Below are 24,478 nucleotides of genomic sequence, written 5' to 3'. Positions count from 1 at the left end.
ATTTCCTTCAGTTTATCTTCATAAGATTTTCTTGAGGCAATGCAAACAGGAAAATATAGGATTGTGTTTTAGTTAAATGTAATCAGATTTTAATGTAAGTTATGATTTTGTTTTAGTGTTTATTACCAGGGGAACAATGTTTCATATGAAATACTTGTTTTAAAATTGTCAGTGATGTAATGACAGGGCATTCAGGGCATTTTAAAATGCCAGTTGCAGTTAATAATGATTATATAGTCTATTCTTTATATCTGTTAATTTTCTTTGATTTTTGTAACATAGACTTTTCAAAAGTACCCCCCAAAAGTTTTGAGGTTTCTTCACTCTAAAATACATTCAATGAAAAGAAAAAACATGGAAAGTCTTTTTGTTTTATTCCAGTTTTTAATTTATTTTAGTACTGTGGATTGAACCCAGGACCTTGCCTGTGTGAGACAGGGTCTCTCCAGTTTGCCTAGACTGCCTTGAATTTGTGATACTGCTTTAGCTTCCTGAGTTGCTAGGATTCCAGCATATTTTTTCCATTTTTTTTAAAACTGGTGCCTTATAATTGTACATAACGATGGAATTTGTTGTTATATATTTGAACATGCACACAATGCAGTAGTATAATTTGACTGATGTTGTTCTCCTTTCCTTTTCCTTCCCTACTTCTTCCCTATAGCAGAAGGACCTTGTGCATTCTTATAAATGCTTTGCCATTGAGCTATCATTCCCAGTCCTTGCTGCTTTTTTTGATTTCCAGAAACAAATTCCCAGTTTCTCCCATATGAATTATATTATCAGCAACTATTGATTTATTTTTAGATTATGTTAACTATTTAGTTTATGGTAACAAATAATTTTATATTACCTAGTCTTAGGCTTATTGTTTTAGAGTTTTAAAATCAACTTACATTTTTTATTTTATACATTTTTTATTTTAAAATTATTTATTTTTGCCAGTACATTGTAATTATATGTAATTAGTGGATTCATTATGCCTTATTTGTATATGCACATAATTCAGTTAATCTCATTTCTATTTTTTAAGCTATGTGTTAAAAAGCCTGTAATGTAATTTTTAAAAATTATATATTTCCTGTGAATGTGATATGTAGTTCCCACCAAATACATTATTATTGATGTCATGGAATTTTCTTGTTTCAGAATCCTGTCCAAAAGATTCCTGACTCGCATGAGATAACACTGAAGCATGGCACTAAAACAGTAAGTTTAACAAATTTGACTCTTTTCTCATATTAACAGGGCTCTGATGAAAAAATGAACTAATACAATACTTTTTTACTAAAGCTTATTACACAATCAACTGATGTCATAAAACTATAGATATTTAAAAACTAGAAAGATTACTTTTATATTCAGCCCAATAGCCAGTGCCTTTCATTTAAAGTGGGCACAATTATTGTCAGTGTTTTTGTTGACTTTTAAAACCTCTTGTTCTTTGACATAGAAACATAGAAACTTTACGAGTGGTGGAAAGAGAAGAAATTCAAATACAGTTTTTTTTTTAATGGTGTGGGAAAACTTCTTATTACCCTCAGCTTTTTTTTCTGTATCAGTAGGAGGCCTGAGTTTGTTCACTTACAAATGAATGTTAAGTCAGGATTGAACTTTAAGTAGTCACATTCACAGTAGCCTCGAAAAAAATAAAATACTTGGGAATCAATCTAACAAAAGAGGTGAAAGACCTCTACAATGAGAACTACAGAACACTAAAGAAAGAAATTAAAGAAAATCTTAGAAGATGGAAAGATCTCCCATGTTCTTGGATAGGCAGAATTAATATTGTCAAAATGGATACTACCAAAAGTGCTATACAGAGTCAGTGCAATTCCATTTAAAATCCCAATGATGTACCTTACAGAAATAGAGCAAGCAATCATGAAATTCATCTGGAAGAATAAGAAACCCAGAATAGCTAAAGCAATCCTTAGCAGGAAGAGTGAAGCAGGAGGTATTGCAATACCAGAACTTCAACTCTACTACAAAGCAATAGTAACAAAACGGCATGGTATTGGTACCAAAATAGACAGGTAGCTCAATGGTACAGAATAGAGGACATGGACACAAACCCAAATAAATACAATTTTCTCATGCTGGACAAAGGTGCCAAAAATGTGCAATGGTGTTGGGTTTTTTATATATCCTGGAGATTAATACTCTATCTGAGGTACATGTGGTAAAGATTTTCTCCTGTTCTGTAGGCTTTCTTTAGGCTCTGTTCTTGTTCTTGATCATTTTCTTTGCTGAGAAGCAGCTTTTTAGTTTAATAAAATCCCATTTATTGATTCTTGATTTTACTTCTTGTGCTTTAGGGGTCTTTTTAAGTAAAGTTCCTAAGCCGATAGAGATTTGGGCCTATTTTTCTTCTATTAGGTGCAGGGTCTCTGGACTAAGGCTTATATTCTTGACCCACTTTGAGTTTTGTGCAGGGTGAGAAAGAGGGGTCCAATTTCTTTTTGCTACATATGAATTTTCAGGTCTCCCAGCACCATTTGCTGAAGAGTTTATCTTTTCTCCAATATATGTTTTTGGCACCTTTGTATAGTATGCAATAACCATATTTATGTGGGTTTGTCTCTGTGTCTTCTGTTCACTAGTATGCATGTCTGTTTTGATGCCAGTACTATGCCATTTTTGTTACTGTGGCTCTATAGTATAATGTCTGGTATTGTGATACCTCTTGCTTCACTTTTCTTTCTAAGAATTGCTTTGGCTATTTTGGGTCTCTTATTTTTCCAAATGAATTTCATGATTATATTTTCTTTTTTTTTTTTTTTCTTTCTATATATATTTTCTAATTCTATGAAGAATGTTATTAGGATTTTTTTCTAAGGAATTGCATTATCTGATTATTGCTTTTGATACTATGGCCATTTTAACACTATTAATTTTGTCTCTCCAAGAGCATGGGAGATCTTTCCATCTTCTAAGGTCTTCTATTTCTTTCTTTCGTGTTGTTAGTTTAGATTTAGTGTCCCCCAAAAGCTCAGATATGAGATAATGCAAGATTTGAAGGAAAAATGATGGGATTAACCGAGTGGTAACAAGGCAGGAGGGGAGCAACTGGAGGAACTACTTGGTTGGGGGCGTGGCTATGGGGTATATATTTTGTATCTGAAGAGTGGAATCTCTCTCTTCTTTCTGATCATTATGTGAGCTGCTTCCCTCTATCACACCATTCTACCTTGATGTTCTGCCCTACCTTGGGCCCCAAGGAATGGGCCAGGCCTTCTATGGACTAAGACCTCTAAAACTGTGAACGCCCAGATAAACTTTTCCTCCTCTATAGTTGTTCTGATTGGGTACTTTTACTTACAGTAGTGCAAAAGATTACTAAAACAATTTTCAGTAGTTTTCATTGTAGAGGTCTTTCATCTGTTTTTTTTTTTGGGGGGGGAGGGGTACTGGGGATTGAACTCAGGGGCACTTGACCACTGAACCACATTGCTAGCCCTGTTTTGTATTTTTTTATTTAGAGACAGGGTCTCACTGAGTTGCTTAGTGCCTCCCTTTTGCTGAGGCTGGTTTTGATCTTGAGATCCTCCTGCCTCAGCCTCCCCAGCAGTAGCTGGGATGACAGGTGTGCACCTCTGCCCCAGCTTTTTCATCTTTTTTGTTAGAATAATTCCTAAGTATTTTACCTTATTTTTTTTTTTTTTTTTTAGGCTATTGTGAATAGGGTGGTTCTCCTAATTTCTTTTTCAGTGGATTCATCACTGATAATAGGAACACATTTGATTTATGGGTGTTAATTTTTTTAAATTTATTTTTATTTTTTAAAATATTTTTATTAAAATCTTTTTTATTTTTACAGACTGCATTTTGATTCATTGTACACAAATAGGGCACAACTTTTCTATGATTGTACACAATCATAGAAATGACACCATTCATGTAATCATACATATACATAAGGTAATACTATCTGTTTCATTCTGTATTCTATTTTGGTGAATTCATTTATTAGTTCTTGAAGTTTTCTGGTGGAATTTTTTGAATCTTCTAAATACAGAATCATGTTATGAGCAAATAGTAATAGTTTGAATTCTTTTTCTGTTCGTGTCCCTTTAATTTCTTTCATCTGTTTAATTGCTCTGTTAGAATTTCAAGGACAATGTTGAATAGAAGTGCCAAAAGAGGGCATCCCTGTCACGTTCCATTTTTTAGGGGGAATACTTTCAATTTTTCTCCATTTAGAATGATGTTGTCCTTGGGTTTAGCATAGATAGCTTTTACAATGTTGAGGTATGTTCTTAATATTCCTAGTTTGTCTAGTGTTTGAGCATGAAGGGGTGCTGTAGTTTGTCAAATGCTTTTTCTGCATCTGTTGAGATAATCATATGATTCTTTTCTTTAAGTCTGTTGGTGTGATGTAGTATGTTTATTGATTTCTGTATGTTGAGCCAACCTTGCATCCCTGGGAGAACCCCTCTTGCTCCTGTTGCACTTTTTAATATGTTTTTTATGCAATTTGACAGAATTTTATTGAGAATTTTTGTATCTATGTTTGTCAGGGATATTGATCTGAAGTTTTCTTTCCTTCATGTGTCTTTGGTTTTGGTATCCGTGTGATACTGACTTCATAGAATGTGTTTGGAAGAGTTCCCTCCTTTTCTATTTCATTGAATAATTTGAGGAGTAGTGGTGTTAATTCTTTTTTGAAGATCATGTAGAACTTGGCTGAGATTCCATTGAGTCCTGGGCTTTTCTTGATTGGTACATGATGAAAAAGGAAATACCAGGATGTGGCTCAGTGGAAGAGCGCTTGCCTGGCGCGTATGAGGCACTGAGTTTGATGGTCAGCACCACATAAAAAATAATAAATAAATAAAATAAAGGTATTGTGTTCATCTACAACTAAAAAACTAAGAAATAAACAGAAGAAGAAAAAGGAAATATCACAACAGACACTACTGAAATACAAAGGATAATCAGAAACCATTTTGAAAATTTATACTCCAATAAAACAAATTCTTAAAGACATTGACAAATTTCTAGAGACATTTGATCTAATATCTGATTCTCAAACAGAATCAGGAGGACATACACAATTTAAACAGATCAATTTCAAGTAATGGAATAGACAACACCTACAAGTGCTCTACCCCTGAGCTACAACTCCAGCCCCACGCTTTTATTCTTTATCCTGGAATAAACCTCATTTTATAATGATGTATATTCCTTTTTATGTATTGGTGGATTCAGTTTCCTATTATCATGTTGAAGACTTTTGTGTTTATAATCGTAAAGGTCATAGCAGATTTCTTGTGACATTTTTGTTTTTAGTGTCAAAGAAGGACATGGGAAACCTTTTTTCCTTGTCTTTTCCAGAAGACTTTGTGAAACTTTGATATTCATTGGTTCTTTAAAGTTGTTTAGAATTTACTAGTGAGTCTAGACTTTGCTTTCTGGGAAGATTTTTGATTCCTGTTTGAAGCCCTTTACTTTTTTAAAGTCCATTTAGATTTTCTTTCACTTCCCTAGTCACCTTTGGTAATTTTTACTTTCTAAGAATTTGTTCATTTCATTTAAGTTATCTAATTGGTTGTTATACAAGGTCATAGAAATCCCTTATAATCCTTTTAATTTCAGTAATGTTACTAGCCTTACTAATGTCATTAGTGATTCCTGACATTAGTAATTCTTTATTGTTTGGCATCTAATTAAAATTTTATCAATTTTGTTGAAAATTTCAAATGATCAACTTTTGGTTCTCTACATTTACCACCCCCCTCCTGTATTTAAAAAACTTCTGTTTCACTTTCTGCTCTAAATACCTTCCTTCTGCTTCTTTTGGGTTGTTTTGCTCTTTTGGTAGTTTTTGAAGATAGAGTTCAGGTTATTGATTTGAGATATCTTTTCCTTTCTAACATAGATATTCATGCTTATGCTTTTTGCTCTAAACATATCTATTTTTTATATATTCCTTCAAAGAATAGTTTACTTCAGGCAATAGAAAAATGGATGCTTTTGAGCATACCACAAGGAAGACAGAAATATTAATAAGTAGGAATTAGGTAGTCTGTGTTTTCAGTCTTGAGTTGTAAATAAGCTTTGGAAGACAAACAGTTTATGGTCAGTTGTAGGATTTTTTTTTTTTTTTTCCTTAGTCTTCCCATATGAGCAAGACTTGAACTATGGTTTTATAGCCATTTAAATTTTAAAAAATATTTGAAATTATTTTCTAAAGAATTTATCATCACTGGAAAAACTTAAGTATTCAAATATTTACAAAGTTAATGTGCTATCTGATCAATTTAACTGCTTAATTGTGAACTCACATCTAAAACTTTTTGAAAGGAGAGGGTAATAAAAATTCTCTCAAAATTAAGGTCAAATCTGTACTCTTTGTATTCTTTCTAGGTTGGAACATGAGACTTATTTTAACATGATTTGATATTTCATGTAGTAAACATTGAACAACTTAAAATATTTTATTTCTTGGTCAAAAAAGTCAAGACCATTACCTAGAAAATTTGATAACAGTTTTTAATTTTTTTAATTAAAATAATTTTTTAAAATTAAAATAATAATTCTTCCAAGTCTATTATAAATCACTGCTGTTTTGTACCAGCATTTATATATGAGCTCCTGTTTTCTTTCAATGTGATTAAAATTCACCTGAGAATTAACTAGCCTTCCTGTGTTCTTCAGCTCTTAGGGATACAGGGCTTGAGAATTAGTTTAGCAGATCTGTGGAAGGATGTGGATTCTCTAACCATGTACTTTTTCTCTGAACTCTGTTTTCTGTCTTGTTCATCAGTAATGTATATGAGCAGCAGCAGGGATCCTGATACTTCACAATTCTAGCATTAAAAACATCACTTTGTCATTTTGTTGAATAATTGCTATCTTTCTTTTGTGTTTAGAGTAATCAACTTTGAGAATTATTCCGCTTTTCTTTCTTGGTCAAGGGGAATTTATCTCATAGGGGGTCATACTGCAATGTTGTTTGTATTACATAAATTCTAAAAATTTTTAGTCTTTTTTTTCTTTCTTGTAAGCAGATATTTAGTAGAGTTTCTGTTTTGTACCAGGCCCTGTACTAGGATGGATATGGTTATTCTTTTTTCTAGTTTTTGGGGATCGAACCTAGGACCTTACTCATGCTAGGCAAGCACTATACCACTGACCTATGTGTCCAACCCTGTGCTTACACTCCTGAGGACCAGGACAGGCATTGAATGAGGAGCCATAAATGACTTTTCAATTTCAAATTGTTGAGTGGGATGAACTCTTGGTGAATTTAGCCCTATCAGAAGAAAGAATATCTTTTTAATTGTACCAACAGGGAAGAAGGACAGCAAATGAGTATGGAAACAAGGAATTTTGTTGTTATTGGTAGCAGAAGTAATTTCTTAGATTTTCAAAACTACTGTTCATTTACTTCTATTTTTGATTTTTGTTACCTTTTAAAAAATTTGTTCTAATTAGTTATACATGACAGTAGAATGCACTTTGACACATCATACATAAATGGAGTATAACTTCTCATTCTTGTGCTTGTACATGATGTAGAATCACATCATGTAGTCATATATGTACAAAGAGTAATAATGTCAGATTCATTCTACTGCCCTTCCTGTTCCATGCCCCTCCCTTCTCTTCATTACCTTCTACCTAATCCAAAGTACCTCTGTTTTGCCCAGACACCCCCCCCACCCCCCTCCTGCTTATTGTGAATTAGCATCTGCATATCATAGAAAATATTCAGCCTTTGGTTCTTTGGGAGTGGTTTATTTTGCTTAGCATGATAATCTCCAACTCCATCCAATTACCAGCTAATGCCATCATTTCATTCTTCTTTAAGGCTGAGTAATATTTCATTGTGATATATACCACAATTTCTTTATTCATTCATCTGTTGAAGGACACCTAGGTTGGTTCCATAGTTTACCTCTTGTAGGTTGTACTGCTATAAATATTGATATGGCTGCGTCACTGTGATATGCTGACTTTAAGTCCTTTGGATATAAACTGAGGAGTGGGATAGGTGGGTCAAATGATGATTGCATTCCAAGTTTTCTGATGATTCTCCCTACCACTTTCCATAGTGGTTGCACAGATTTTGCTTTTCCCTCAGCAATGCATGAGTGTACCTTTTCCCCACATCCTCGCCAACATTTGTTGTTGCTTGTATTCTTGAATATTGCTATTCCGATTTTTGATTGTTTTTTAAAGACATTATTGTTCAACATTAAAAAATCATTTCTCATTTGTATGCTTTACTTCATTTCTAATTTTAACATGTAATAAATTATTACTTATATACAATTCCCTTACATTCTGAAATCAGTGTTTGTAGGTAGTAATAGAAATGAGTTTAATTTATTTTGCCTCTATTTGATTATTCTAATTATATACAGTGATTATATTTTAAGTATATTTATTAGGAGGACTTATTTTTAGAAGTTTCCTTTATTTAAAATGTTGGTAGTGTCACTACCTCACAAGTAGTAATTACATTAAATACTTCTGATACAGTTCTTTCCTTCTGAGAGGGCAGTAGATCCAGGGATTTCTTGCCTTGACAGTCTTAAATATAGCTCAGAAATACTGTGTTACATATTGGGTATTCACATACAAATTGGACCTGTAAAAATTCACATGGGAAGCAAATATTTTGTGGAACTGATATAAGTACTATTATAGTAAGTTATAAATTAAACTTTAAAACTAATTGCTTAAGGTGAATATACTGTCAATTAGCATATGCACAAGATAATTTTTATTCTCTCCTAGTTTCTTCAGTAGATTTCTAAAGCTCCCATTGTGGAATTGCTCATTTTGATGATTTTATATATTTATTTAACTAGAAGTGATGGGAGTTGAACTGAGGGAGGGCCTCAGGAAAGGTAGACAAGTGCTCAACCACTAAATATTTCCCTTAGCCATGTTATGGTTTGGATGTGAGGTGTCCTCCAAAAGCCCACTTGTGAGACAATGCAAGAAGGTCAGAGGAGAAATGATTGGGTTGTGAGAGTCTTAACCTAATCAGTGAAATTATCACTGATGGGATTAGCTGAGTGGTGACTGGAAGGAGGTGAGGTGTGGCTGGAGAAAGTGGTTCATTGGGGGTATGGCTATAGGGTTTATGTTTGTTTCTGGTGAGTGGAGTCTCTGCTTCCTGATCTCACGTGAGGCTGCTTCCCTCTGTCATATACTCTACCATGATGTTCTGCCTCACCTCAAGCCCCAAGGAATGGAGCCAGCCCTCTATGGACTATGACCTCTGAAACCATGAGCCCTCAAATAAACTTTTCCTCCTCTGCAGTTGTGCTGGTAGGATGATTTAGTCACAGCAGTAAAATATCTGACTAAAACAGCCCAATTTGGTGATTTTAGATTCATGTGGTCTTCATTCAATTGTATTTAAATTATCTTAAACCTCAAAACTGTGTTAAGAGAGATGAATTATTTCTGAGAATTCTACTTACTAAAGCAATTTAGTCTATCATGTAGAATTACAGTGCTGGCAGCTATTCTGAGTGCATTGTTAATTAGTTGGGACAAAACTGCCAATTAGATTAAATTTAAAAACTTATTTTTTTAATTTAAAAAAATGCTTATAATAAAAAGTTATAATATAGAAGGTGCTGTTCATTTTCACTTTCCAGAAGTAACAGGAGTTGGTTGTCTGTGCTTCCTGTTCATATAAGATAGGGGGTAAGGTTAAGGAATGGTTATAATAGACTGAAGGTGGTTTTGTTCCAATTAGGTTTTTTTGTTTGTTTGTTTTTAACAGGTTTCTGCTTTGGGTCTGGATCCCTCAGGTGCCCGTTTGGTGACTGGAGGATATGATTACGATGTTAAATTTTGGGACTTTGCTGGAATGGATGCTTCTTTTAAGGCATTTCGATCCCTTCAGCCCTGTGAATGGTATGAATTCACTTACTTAATATCTTCATATTTGACTTAAAGTCTTTATATTTGGAGGTAGTGCTGTTGTCATTTGAATTTCATCTTTAATGATTTGTACCAAAATATAACTTTAGATGACTGTATACCGCTATCAATATTCAAATGAAAGTAAAATGAACCTAAAATTTCTTCCTTTAGTTTTATTAACTGATGTTTTAAAGGCATTTTATGTCTTTTGTTGTTTTTATAAATTGTACCTTTAAAAAAAAAAAAAAAAAAACTCTAGTAAACATTTTGTAATCCTATTTTTTATCTATGACATGTTTAGTCAGTGTCCAAGTACTGATTCATGCAGTAGTGCCCAGCTGTGGTCAGCTAGTTTTATGTCAGAAAGGGCCTTATATATTGCTACCATTAGTAAACCCTCTTTATCTGTTTTTTATCATATCTGATCTTGCATATTGTTGTTTCCTTATGTTATAGTTTTACTTGTTCCTTTGTCTCTTCTCCAGTATTTCCTACAGAAGATCAAAAACTTGATCATAATTCATATTATATCATATCAAGTGGCTTCTATTGTTAAGTAGTTCAGTTATTAATAATAAATTAAGATTGATTCCTAGATTAAGTTGATAATATCTGATTCCTTCATTGTAAAGTGACTGTTTTATACTTGAGTTAGGCAAGAACTTTGTGGAGTAATACCTTGGTATAATGTAAATATCCATATACTTGTCATCCTTTCACTTAAATGAGTTTATCATCCATTGAGAATTCCTACCTGAATCAGTTATAAATTGGTGATGTTCTAATTATAATTTCATGCACAGTTATTTACTGATATTCTTCTAAAAAAAGAGCTTTTTTCATTGATTGACATTGTTGGTCATCCCTTGATATCCAGTCATCTAGCATGGTTATCCAATAGAACTTCCTGTGCTGATGGAAGTATTTTATGTCTTTACCATCTGTTATGGTAGTCAGTAGTCACACATGGTTACTGAATACTTAATAATGTGTTTACTAAGTTCAAGTAAATGATTTTTAAAAAAAATTAATTTTAACTAGAATTTAAATACATTTGGTCAATTAGCTATGGTGTTGGACAGTGCATATCTTGAGGTGACTTTTTTTTTTTTTTTTGGTTGTGCTGGGGATTGAACTCAGGGCCTTGTGCTTGCAAGGGAAGCACTCTACCAACTGAGCTATATCCCCAGCCCTTGAGTTGACTTTTAAGTGGCCAAATCCAGCACACACAAACTATCATGGAAACAAGTAGGCTTGAACTTAAAAATATGTCATGTAAGGTCAAAAACAGGAAAACTACCACCAAAGAGCCACAAACTTAATGCATATTTTTAAATAAAGAAAAAAGTAAAATGTAGTAGTGCATGATGTATATTTATATTTTTTCATTCGATTTCATTGTCTTTGTTTTGTTGGGTCATTATTCCAGCTTCTGATTCTAGGACTCAACATATTAATAATCAATCCTTGTTTTTTTACCAATTGAAAATTTGATGAATGTACCATAAGTTCTCATTTAATTAATAGCCTATTGAATATGGCAGTCAGACATTGGTATGTACAGCTTGATTTTATTGTATCTTCCAATTTTGGTATTTTCGAAATCTTTATAATAATTCGTTTTATACCTTTGTCCAGTATTAGTACTGGATTTGTGGTTTTCTAGATTTTAGTCTTCTGTTGTCCCATTGGTGAGGCTCAGTACTGTTTTCTCTAATTCCATCTGTTAGTCACTTACCTTTCAATTTCCTTGTTTCCTTGCAGATTTTCAATAATAGACCTATAGTTAGATACGTCGGTTCAAGAGTCATAATCCTAAGTTTACAGATCTTTTGATATGTCCTCTATACAGAAAAATGTAAATGGAATGCAATTTTCATATAATATTAAAGAGTTTTTAATTACTTAAGTAATTGAAGTTATGAATTTCTTATATGGGGCCAATTAAAAAATGTCTCTATGCTCTATTCCCATCTTTTAAAAACTTAACTAATCAAGCAATACATAAATATGTTCTCATATAGAAATTAAAACTAAAGCTTTGTCTTGACTATCTGCATTTTAATCTGCTTTTAGGTGTCATCAATGTTTTATCATGTATAATCTTCGAAGTTTTTTCATGCTGTTATCAAAAGACATATGTACCTATCAAAGATGGTTATTCAGTATTTGTTATAAAAATGGTAACAGATGATTATTCTAAAATGTTTTCCCTACTGAATATTGCTTAATATTATTTAATAAAAGTACATACATACTTTTTAAGTGCTACACAGCATACTACATATAACAGTTCAGTGATTTTTGAAATCAGAACCATCTGAAGAAGTTTTAGAGTATTTAAGTTTTTAGATATGAGTATGCTCTGAGAATTTATAAGAATTTTCAAGTGCTGTTGGTACACCTGGTCTGAGGGTCATACTTCTAGAACCTTTGCCTTGTTTAGTTATTCTTTCATTGATGAACTGTAGAATTATGACTACTTTTTCACTGTTGTGAATAAATGATATAATGATTATCTTTGTACTCCACTGGTCACTTGAATTGAATGTTTCTCAAGAGCAGATTGCAAGAAGTGAAATCCCTGTTGTGCAGCATTACAATTTTTCTTGATGCATTATAATTATACATTTTTAATTGATGCATTATAATTATACATAGTAGTTACACAGTTGTATGTGCACATAGCAATTTGGTTGATTCCATTCCTTTTTTCCACTTTTCTCCCTCCACCTGGTACCTTTCCTCTATGGGGCTCCCAATTTTTCTTCCTTTCTGCTCTCTAACTTCCACATATGAGAGGAAACATGACCCTTCACTTTCTGAATCTGCCTTTTTCCCTTAATATAATGCTTTCAAGTTCTCTCCATTTTCTAGCAAATGACATAATTTCATTCTTTATGCCAGACAAAACTCCATTGTGCATATATACCACATTTTCTTTATCCATTCGTCTAGGCTGCTTCCATAATTTGGCTACTGTGAATTCTGTGCTATAAACATGAGTGTGCATGTATTGCTAACACTAGTATGCTCACTTTATTTTTCCTTTATATATTCTTTTATTGGTGCATTATAATTGTAAATAATAGTGGGATTCATTGTTATATATTGGTAATACACATAACATAGTTAGGTCAATTCCATTAACTCCCCGTTTCTTCCCCCAGTCCCCTTTATCTACTCTATTGGACTCCTGTTTATTTTCATGAGATTCCCTCTTCCTACATCCCAATTTTTTCTCTCTGTTTTCCACCTATGAGAAAGAACATAGTACCTTTTACTTTCTGAGTTTGACTTATTTCGTTTAACATAATGCTCTCAAGTTCCATCCATTTTCTAGCAACTGACAATTTCGTGCTTATTTGTGACTGGATAAAACTTGATTGTGTATATATAACACATTTTTTTTGTCTATTCATCTGTTGATGGACACCTAGGCTGCTTTCGTAATTTGGCTATTGTGAATTGTACTGCTATAGACATGGATGTGCATGTATTGTCATAGTATGCTGAGTATGGATAAATACCAATAAAGGAGTGGTATTGCTGTGTCATATGGTAGTTCCATTCCTAGTTCTTTGAGGATCCTACATGCTGATTTTCATAGTAGTTATACTAATTCACAGTCCCACCAATACTATGTATTCCTTTTCCCCTACATCCCTGCCAGCATTTGTTATTTTTTTCTTGCTAACTACCATTCTAATTGAAGGGAAATAAATCTCAGTATAGTTTGATTTGCATTTCCCTGATCGCTAGGGATATTGAACATTCTAAATATATTTGTTGGTCATTTATATTTCCTTTTTTGGGAAGTATCTGTTTAGTTTATTTGCCCATGTATGATTGTGATTGGTTGTTTTTTTCATAGTAAGTTTTTCAAGTTATTTATATATTCTGGATATTAATCCTTTTTCAGAAGAGAAACTGAAAATGATTTCCTCCCATTCTGTAGGCTCTCTCTTCACACTGTTGTTTCCTTAGCTGTGTACAAACTTTTTAATTTGGTGCTGTCCCATTTATTAATTCTTGGTGTTATTTCCTGAGCTTTAGGAGTCCTATGGAGGGGGTTGGAATATTGACTGTTGACCCTGTTTTTTTTCCCTTCTCCTAGCAGTTGCAAAGTTTTGGGTCTAATTCCTAGGTCTTTAATCAATTTTGAATTTTTTTTTTTTTTTTTTTTTTTTTGCAGGGTGAGAGAAAGGGGTTTAATTTTTTTCTTGTACATATGGATATAAAGTTTTATCAGCACTATTTGTTAAAAAGTCTGTTTTCTCTCCTGCATATATTATTTGCACTTTGTCAAGGATCAGATGAGACTATATTTAATCTACTGTATTTCATTGGTCTCTGTGTTCATTTTTATGCTAGTAACATATTTGTGTAAAATTGGTATTATGATACCTCCAGCATTTTTTCCCCCTTAGAATTGCTGTGGCTATTTTGGATCTTTTATTCTTAAAAAACAAATTTTAAGACTTTTTTTTCTAGTTCTGTGAAAAATGTCATTGGTATTTTGATGGGAATTGTAGTGAGTCTGTATATTGCTTTTGGTGATATGGCAAATTAAGCAATATTAATTTTCCTTATCCATGAACAAGGAGGTCTTTTCATCTTCTCTTCTAGTGTCTTCTTCAATTTCTTTCTCATTGTTGAGCTTTTACTTTATCGGTTAGATTTATTCCTAGATGTTTCATTTCTTTTGGGAGGCTGTTGTGAATGGAATTGTTTTCCTGATTTCTTTTTAGCAGATCCGTTATTGTAATGTAGGAAAGCTATTAATTTTTTTATGTTATTTTGTAAGTTGCTACTTTGCTAAATTTGTTTATTAGATCTAGAAATCTTCAGGTGGGGAGCTCTTTGGATTGTCTAAGTATAGGATCATATCATCCACAAGCAGTGCTAATTGACTTCTTTTGTATTAAGATTTTTGGTATTGTCAAATTGTCAATTGAAATCAAAATTTCAGTTTTGATTATCCGTTTTGGAAGATTTCACATGGATTTATCCCTGGGAGACAAGGAGCATCAAAACAACATGCTTTGCTGTATGTACATGAATTGAATAACAAAAGCACAATGACCAATCACCAGTTGACTTTTTTTTTAATTTTTGAGTAATGGGGATTGAATCCAGTAGTGCTTTACCACTGAGCTAATATTCTCAGCCACCCTCCCTTTTTAAAAAAATTTGAGACAGGGTCTCATTAAGTTTAAGGCTGACTTCAAACTTGCAACTTTCCTGCATCAGTCTCGTAGGACTGGCTGGGATTACAGTTTTGTTACAGTTTTGTGCCACTGTGCCTGGCAATTATTTTTTTTTTTTGGTACCAGGGATTGAATTCAGGGGCACTTAACCACTGAGCCACATCCCCAGCCCTATTTTGTATTTTATTTAGAGACAGAGTCTCACTGAGTTGCTTAGTGCCTTGCCATTGTTGAAGCTGGCTTTGAACTTTTGATCCTGCTGCCTTAGCCTCCCAAGTCACTTGGCTTACAGGTGTGCACTGCTGTGCCTGGCAACTCGAGTTTGATTGATAAATTACAATATTAAGAAGAAATTGTTCTTTTTAAACTAAAATTTCAAGATAGTGAACCATGCCCTTTTGTTTTTTAAATTTTATTTCACATCAAGGAAGAAATTAAAAAAATCCTAGAATAAAATGAGAATAATGATATAGCATACCAGAACCTCTGTGACACTGTGAAGGCAGTTCTAAGAGGAAAGGTTATAGCTATGAGTGCCTACATAAGGCAAGCAATGAGTAGTAATTCATTAACTTTCTGATCTAATGATGGATTTGAGGACTACAGTAGAAAGATGTGATCATTTTATTCTACAGTAAAGATATTATTTCATTCTGTGAATTATAGCAAATAACATCTTAAGTCAATTTGAATTTTATTTGTTTTAATATTTACTTTTATTTTAAATTTTAATATTATATTTTATTTAATCCAACATCTAAAATTTTATTCTTTCAACATGTAATCAATATGAAATTGTTTGCAAAATATTTTACTTGTTCTTTCTTTATTAGTGCATATATTGTGGTTAATTTTGACAATCATACAATCACGGAATATTTTAAAAATAACTTTATTGAGATTTAATTTATACACCATTAGATTGACTCATTTGAAGTGTGATTCAATTTTAGTAACCTTTTAGAATTATGCAGCCATTACCACAATCTAATTTTCTTTATCTATAAAACAAACCTCATTTATTGGTGGTCAGTCTTTACCTTTAACCTTAGACTGCCACTGGTCTATTTTCTGTCTATATAGATTTGCTTTTTCTGGACATTTTATATAAATGGAATCATATAATATGTGGGTTCTTGTGTCTGACATCTTTTACTTAGCATAATATTTTTGAGGTTCATGCATGTTGTAGCATGCATCAACACTTTCTTTTTATAGTCTGGTGATCTACCATTGTATATATAATACATATATTCCTCCTGTACGTCTGTTTTCTTCTGTACTATTTGATGGTATAAGGAAACAGTTATATAAATTTCAGAAATCATGTCATTGTGACTTTCTTCTCCTCAATAAGAACTCATTGAGTCCAGATTAATGACAGAATATTTTTATTTTAATTTTTAATTTTTTTATTTTTTGGGGTAGCAGGGATTGAACTCGGAGCATTCGACCACTGAACCCTATTTTATATTTTATTTAGAGACAGGGTCTCACTGTGTTGCTTGACACCTCGCTTTTGCTGAGGCTGACTTTGAACTTGTGATTGTCCTGCCTCTATCTCCGGAGACGCTGGGATTACTGACATGCGCCACCAACAAAATATTTTTAAATGAACTTTTAATAATTATTAGTGAATGGTAGACTTATTTTATAAGTTTTCTTACTAATTTTTGTTTTTTGAAATTAATAAATTTCGCAACTGTTACAGAGTTAGTAACCATTTGGCCACATGTGGCATTTTCCCCACAGATATCACTACCCATTGTTGATTGAGATCTACTTGTGAAGCAAATTAAATTCATCTAACTACTCTATTTAGCACCAAGCTTTTATTTGTTTGCAGTTAATTTTGGATATCACCAATAGGAAAGAAACAATTGGAAGATAACATGCTGTCAGTTTAAAAATGAGTGGGTTTCCAGGATAGTCTTGGGAATGAAAGGGCTTTCTTATGGTTTAGTAACTGGAGAGGAATTGTTGGCATAGTCTGCATAGAGGTCATTGTGGAGTTGTTATCTATATTATTCAGTAGAAAGCGTTAATAGGTATACACTATTTACCTGAATATATTTTTTTGTTTTTTTATTTTTTTTTGTTGTAAAAAGCTTAATAAAGCTTAATAAAGCTTTTTACTTAATTTCTTAGTAATTGCTGCCCTCTATAACTGTCTTCAAGTTATATAATTGGAGAATTTTATTTTATTGACTAAGAACCAGCACTACCGTCTCTTGGGTCATGTCTTAGTTCCATTCCTATCTAGCCTATCAGAAACAATTACTCTCTTATCTCCACTGCCATCTGATTCTTACCCTGATTTATTTCTTTGTAGAACAGCACTTATAACTCTTAGAAATGGTTTATTTCCTTTCTTCTTTTCCCCCCTTCCCTTCCTTTACTCTCTCTCTCTCTTTCTTCCCCCCTCCCCCACTTTCTCCCTCCCTCCCTCCCTTCCTTCCCTTCCTTCCCTCCCTCCCTCCCTCCCTCCCTCCCTCCCTCCCTTCCTCCCTTCCTTCCTTCCTTCCTTCCTCGGTTCAAGCTGGCCTACAACTTCTGAACTCAAATGATACCTCTGCCTCAGGCTCCTGAACAGCTGGGACTATAAACGGTTCAGCACCACCACACCTGGCAGAGATGATGTATTTTTGTCTTTGTTTACTTGTATCCCACCATTTAGAACAGTGGCTGCCATATAGTACAAAATTTTCAGAAAATATTCTATTATATATAATTGTTCAATGACTTCCTGTTTTTCTTCAAAAATTTTTAGTTGTGTACAAAAAGGTAATTGAGCACTATGAACCTGTCTCTTAGAGAACAGAGGAAGCATTAAATTTTCTTTTTTTTTGTGGAGGAAGATCTAAAATCTTTGGCTTAAACCCTACTAGTTTGGGGCAAAAAAAGAACAGAATGTGCTTTGAAAAAAAATTAAAAAAATTTTTTTGTACTAAGGATTGAGTTCAGGGGTGCTTTACCCCTGAGCTACATCCCTAGTCATTTTCATTTTTTTATTTTGAGACGGGATCTTGCTAAATTGCTGAGACTGGCCTCGAACATGTGATTCTCCTGCCTCATTCTCAGAAGTTGCTGGGATTAAAGGTCTGAGTCACAACACCTAGTATTTTTTATTTTGAGACAGGGTTTCACTAAATTATTCAATATGACTTTTAGTTTTGAATCCTCCTGCCTAATCCTCCCCAGTAGTTGAGATTATAAGCCTGGGACACCCTGACTGTCATAAACAACAGAAGGCTTTTGATTGCACTGTTGGTGATGCATTAAGCTACCAGCTTAAGACTCATCTGTTTAGTTTTTAAAAAACAAAGATAGGGCATGTATTCTCAGGAAATTGGTGATGAATTTTATTGTGTCTTATGCTTTTTCATTAATTTTATATTAAAATTGTCATTGAGCAGATTCCACTATTTAAATAACATTTGCATTTCTTGGCATGTATATATCAGTTTCTTGATTAAACAGTTCAAGACTTCAAAGGGAAAAAAACCCCAAACACCTTTATCTATTACTTTGCCTTTCTAAGTCAGTCCTACATTCAGAAATTAACTATTTCCTATTACTAGACATAAGAATGATGAGTCAGTGCCTCAGCCATGATACACTGTCTTCTGTGTTAGCCTTACTGTAAAGGGGTGAAATTTTATTCTCTCCCAGATTGCCATTGAAGTATTCCCCGCCTTCTTTTCCATAGCACTTTGGTTTATGTTAAATTTAGTTCAGTTAAATGTTACTATAGAGTCAAATGTACATAATAGCTAAAAACATGAATTTTTAAAAAATTATTTGTTCTTTCTAGACATACATGATGATAGAATGTATGTTGACATATCAAACATACATGGAGTGTAACTTCCCATTTTTGTGGTCGTACGTGATGTGGAGTTACACTGGTTGTGTATTCATATGTGAACACAGAGAAGTTATGTCTGATTCATTCTACTGTCTTTCCTATTCCCATCTCTTCTCCCTTCTCCCTTCCCTTCATTCCCCTTTGTCTAATCCAGTGAACTTCTGTTCTTCCTTCTCCACCCCACTTATTGTGAGTTAGCATCTGCATATTAAAGAGAATATTCAGCCTTTGGTTTTTTGGGATTGGCTTATCTCATTTAGCATGATAGTTTCCAGTTCCATTCATTTACCGGCAAATGCCATCATTTCATTCTTCTTTATGGCTAAGTAATATTCCATTGTGCCTATGTGCCACATTTTCTTTATCTATTCATCTATTGAAGGGCACCTAGGTTGGTTCCATAACTTAACTCTTGTTAATTGGGCTGTCATAGACATTGATGTGTCCACATCACTGTAGTATGTTGATTTTATGTCCTTTGAGTATATGCTGACGAGTTGGGATAACTGTGTCAAATGGTGGTTCCATTCAAACTTTTCTGAGGAATCTCCATACTGCTTTCCAGAGTGGTTGTACCAGTTTACAGTCCCATCAGCAATGTATGATTGTTCCTTTTTTCCCATGTCCTCACCAACATTTATTGTTACTTGTATTCTTGATTATTGCCATTCTGACTAGAGTGAGATGAAATCTCAATATAGCTTTTTTTCCTTTTTCAGTGTAGTTTTAATTTGCATTTCTCTAATTGGTAGAGATGTTGAACATTGTTTTTCATGAATTTGTTGACCAATTGTATTTCTTCTTCTGTGAAGTATCTGTTCAGTTCCTTCGCCCTTTATTCATTGTTATTTATTCATTTTTTTGGTGTTAAGTTTTTTGAGTTCTTCTGGAGATTAGTGCTTTATCTAAGGTGCAGATGGCAAAGATTTTCACACACACTATAGGCGCTCTATTCACATAGGAACATGGATTCTGAGTCATAAATCTGAATCTGAATTCTTTCTTGGCCAATTCATTTGCCATATGGCTTTAGCAAGTTATTTAATTACTTTAATCCTTGGTTTCCTTGTCTGTAAAATAAAATTAATAATATCCTTTTCTTTGGATGTGATAATTAAATGAAATGATGTTTATAAAGTACATGGCACAGTGCCTACCACCTAAGCATTCAGAAAATAGTAACAGCTTAGTATTTATTTAATATGAGGGAGTTCCAATGTCTAAATTCTCAAGTTATTACTTATCTTTCCTTTTTCTGAGATTTTATTAGTATTGAAACATTGGATTGGGCTGGGGAGATAGCTCAGTTGGTAGAGTGCTTGCCTTGCAAGCACAAGGCCCTGGGTTTGATCCCCAGCACCACAAAAAAAAAAAAAAAAAAAGAAAGAAAAACAAACAAACAAAATTGGATTGTACCTCTGACAATCAGAATTGTCTTTTTTTTTCTTTTTTAAAGTTTGGACTATCTAGTTTTGGCTCTCTGTTATCCATTCTCCATTTCCCTGTGACTCTGTTCTCTTTACTTTTTTTTTTTTTTTTGCTACAATTTGTGAATATTTCTTAAGCCAATCTACTTTATTAATTTCCTACTCTTTTAATTAAGTTCCTTATTTAAATTTTTTTTTAGTTGTAGGTGGACACGATACCTTTATTTTTATGTGGTGCTAAGGATGGAACCCAGGGCCCCATGCATGCTAGGCAAGCACACTACCACTGAGCCACAACCCCAGCCCTTAAATTTCTTACTACTTTTAATAAACTTTTATTTTGCATATGTATATGTATGTAATACACGTGTATACATTCTGTTTTGGTACTTGGGATTGAGCCCAGGGCCTTGTACATGCTGAGCACATAATCTACTAATGAGCTGCATTCTCAACCCATAATGAACTTTTCTTAAAAAAAAAAGTTTATTTTTATTTAAATTTTTTTTAGTTGTAGATGGACAGAATACCTTTATTTTTATTTACTTTTATTTTTATGTGGTACTGAGGCTTGAACCTAGGGCCTCACATGTGCTAGGTAAGTGGTCTACCACTGATCTACAACCCCAGCCATTTATTAAGGCATAATTTACATAAAGTAAGATCCGTTCTTTTTAAATATACAATTCTATGAATTTTGATGAATGCAGTCATATTACATCCATCACAACCAAGGAAAATGTCTGTTATCCTCAAAAGTTCCCTCCTGCTACTTTGCAATTAATCCTTTCTCCTGAGTCCCAGGCAACCATAGATCTGATTTTGTTGTTGACTGCATCAGTAGTTTTGTTCCCTTTTAGTGCTGTATGAATTTCCTTTGTATGAGTGTACACAGTTTATCTGCTTACCGGTTCATAGACATTTGATTTATTTCCAGTTTTTAGAAATTATGACTGAAGGTTCTATAGTTCTGTACAGGCTTTTTATATGGACAAATATTTTCATTTCTTGAGTAAATACCTAAGCAATTGGTGTGATATGTGCAGATTAATTTTATAGGAAATTGCTTAATTTTTCCAGAGCGCTGTATTGTTTTTGCTTTCTTAGCAGCAATGTATAAGAGTTGTAGTTACTGCATACCCCTACCTACACTGAGGTCATCAATATTTTAAACTTTAGTCATTCTTTTGGGTATATAGTGATATATCATCGAGTTTTAATTTGAATTTCTCTGATGCTTAGTGATGATGAACACTTTTTTATGTCCTCATGTATTTATATATATGTTCTCTGATCAATGTCCATTTGAATTCTTTAACCCCATTTTTTTTTTTTTTAAGTGGTACTTGGGATTGAGCCCAGGGTCTTGCATGTGCTTGGTGGATGCTTTACCACTGAGCTACAGCAACAGCCCTATACTTTGGCCCATTTTAAAATTTAGGTTACTTTTCTTGGGTTGCTTGTTAGAGTTCTTTATAAGATATACATATTGCAAATATTCCAGCCTGTGACTTGCTTTCCATTTTCTTAATAATTGTGTCTTTTGAAGAAGTGTATTAGTGCACTTTAAAATATTATTTTCTGTTCTTGTCTGTTTTCTGTTTATATAAGTATAAACCGTGTTCTCTTGAGTTTTAGATAGAAAAATTTCCACAGATACTTGTTAAGTGGGAAGAAAAGCCGTTTTCAGAAAAATTCCATTTCTGTAATATATAATTTATTTTATGTTTTTTGATTATTGGGGAAAGTTTGAGAGGCTTTGTCCTGAGTATAGAAATGTATTATACAGGACTGGTAGGGGCTTTACAGAGTCTCAGGGTGGTATAGGGCATCACATGGGGAGAGGGGTGCATATGTAAGAGAGCCAAATTGACTTTTGTAGCAGACCCACTTTCAAGATAACTCATTTATCCATTGTTCCATGAATGGATGAATCCATTCATGAGAGTTCTAATCACCCCTAAAATATCCCATCACTTAATAGCTCACAATGGGGATTTAAATTTCAACATGAGTTTTGGTGGGGATAATCAAATCATAGCACAAGGATTTTCAGGCATCCCACTGCCAGTGGGAGTGTGAATTGCTATCATCTTAAGGGAACAATCTGTCATTCTCTTTCAAATTATGAACACCTGATATGCTTTGACCCAGAAACCCACTTTTAGAAACTTCTCTTAGAGATATACTCACCTATGTGGAAATGACCAAGAAACAAGTTTATCCGTCATAGCTTTGTGTATAATAGCCACAGGTATGTTTTATGTAATTTTATTTTTAGCACAAAATAAAACAGTCAGAAATGTCTTTGTCCTTTTAAAAAGCTTCACAATTATATTGTCTTTTATGTTCTAGAACATTGATTGGCAAACTATAGCCAGATGGCTAGCTCTTATGCATGGCCAACTTTTGTATGACCTTTGAATTAAGAATGATTTTGACAATTTCCAAGGGTCGTGAAAAATAAAAACCTAAAAAAAAAAAAAACAAAACAAAACAATGAATGTATGGCAGAGATCATAGGTGGTCTACAAAGCTTAAAATATTGATTATCTGGCTCTGTACAGAAAATTTGCTGATCTCTACACTAGAATCTTCTTCACAACCCTTTATTATTTTAATCATCATACTTATTCTCCCTGCTTGGTAAGAAGGGGCTAAATAGATTCTTGTTACATCTCTTTACTTTCCTAGCTCGTTGTCAGGGGAATGGGGCTGGGTCTGGGAGTAATATGTATAGGGGAGTCTCTTTTCAATATGACAGATGCTTGCTTTTTGTGGAAGCTGTTCCTGGCTAGATGGTACAATTTTGTTTTATCAACCCTCATATCCTCTGTGAACATCTTTCTTAGCTGCCACCTGCCTAATGTTTGTTGGAATAACTGTTTCCGTAAGGACAGCCTGTTGCTTTGAGAATGTGCTTCCTTAAGAATTCATGGTTTCTGGGATAATTTCACAGAAGGCTGTTGGAACCTTTTGGAAAGTGTTGAGGTGTTTTTCTAATCAGTCTGGTTTTTTCAAACAAATTTCAGGATAGTTTCTACCTTCAATAGTCCTTTTATTTTACCCATTTTTATTTTTGTAGGTTTTGTGTTATTTACATTTGGAATAGGGAAGGCCTGATATTTTCCACACACAGCAATTTTTCCATAGAAATCGATTATATTTCCTCTTTTTAAGTTCTCAAGGACCTCTTACTCATATTCTTTTTGCACCCTCTGCAGAAGCAACCTTATATTGATAAAATATTTTGGGTGACATTTTATAAGTTTTTAATTTCTAAAGTCTTAGGTTTATATTCTTCTGATCTTTGAAAGATCTTTATGAACGTTTTCATCTTTCTGACTATACTTATTACTTCTTCACGTGAGGGCTTCATTACAGTCAGTTCAGTATTCCCACTCTCCTCCTCCTCCATTGCTTAGTCCTTCTCTATTCAGACCTGTACTCCATGCAGGTACACTCTTCCCACCTCTCTAGTCTCTTTAAAACCTCTCCTTCAGGATGCCCTCAAGCCTTCCTTGCTTATATCTAACCTAGAATACTACAGCAGTCTCTTTGTGGGTTTTCCTTGCTATTCATGCCTAATTCATTTAATGTCTTCTTGATGCACTTTGAATAAAATCCAAATGCCTTGGCATGTTTTGTAAAATCTTTTCTGATCTGAATCTCTGTTTCTTCTCCCTTGTTTTCATAAGCTCTAGAACAAATGACTGTAGCATTTTTATAGAGCACATTGTGTTTTGCTTACAGTGCTCTTCCATTCCACCTTCTACCTGCTCCTCTTCTCACAAACATGGTTAGCTCCTTCTCATGCTTCACCTAAGTAGCTCTTTTTCAGAGAGACTCTCTGAAGTAGGGTCTTCCTTGTATTTGCTCCACTGGTACTTATTATTCACTGTTAAATGCTGAGGCCCCTATTGTTCTGCTGCTAGAAGTAAGACTTAGGGATTATTCCAAGTATCAATATTGTCATGAAGGAAACTATTGAAATGATTAGAAAAAAATACTTAATTGTTAATTAGCCATCCTCATTAGTTGACTGTTTTTCTTTTTAAATTTTTTTCATTAGTTGTTGA

At 33.5% G+C, this 24,478-nt stretch overlaps 1 protein-coding gene across 1 annotated transcript in view; it reads left to right on the top strand.

Annotated features, from left to right (window-relative positions):
* The window catches only part of WDR70 (WD repeat domain 70), a 300,741-nt gene that overhangs the window by 82,641 nt on the left and 193,622 nt on the right, over positions 1-24,478 (top strand). The window contains exons 6-7 of the mRNA XM_079145747.1: positions 1,150-1,209; positions 9,752-9,885. Coding sequence (XP_079001873.1) covers positions 1,150-1,209; positions 9,752-9,885 — 194 coding nt within the window. The remainder of the gene's footprint in view (positions 1-1,149; positions 1,210-9,751; positions 9,886-24,478) is intronic.

This window comes from Sciurus vulgaris (genome assembly GCF_902686455.1).
Source record: "Sciurus vulgaris genome assembly, chromosome: 6".
Lineage (NCBI taxonomy): Eukaryota > Metazoa > Chordata > Mammalia > Rodentia > Sciuridae > Sciurus > Sciurus vulgaris.
Note: the sequence above shows the minus strand (reverse complement) of the source record. Positions and strands in the feature narration are given on the sequence as shown.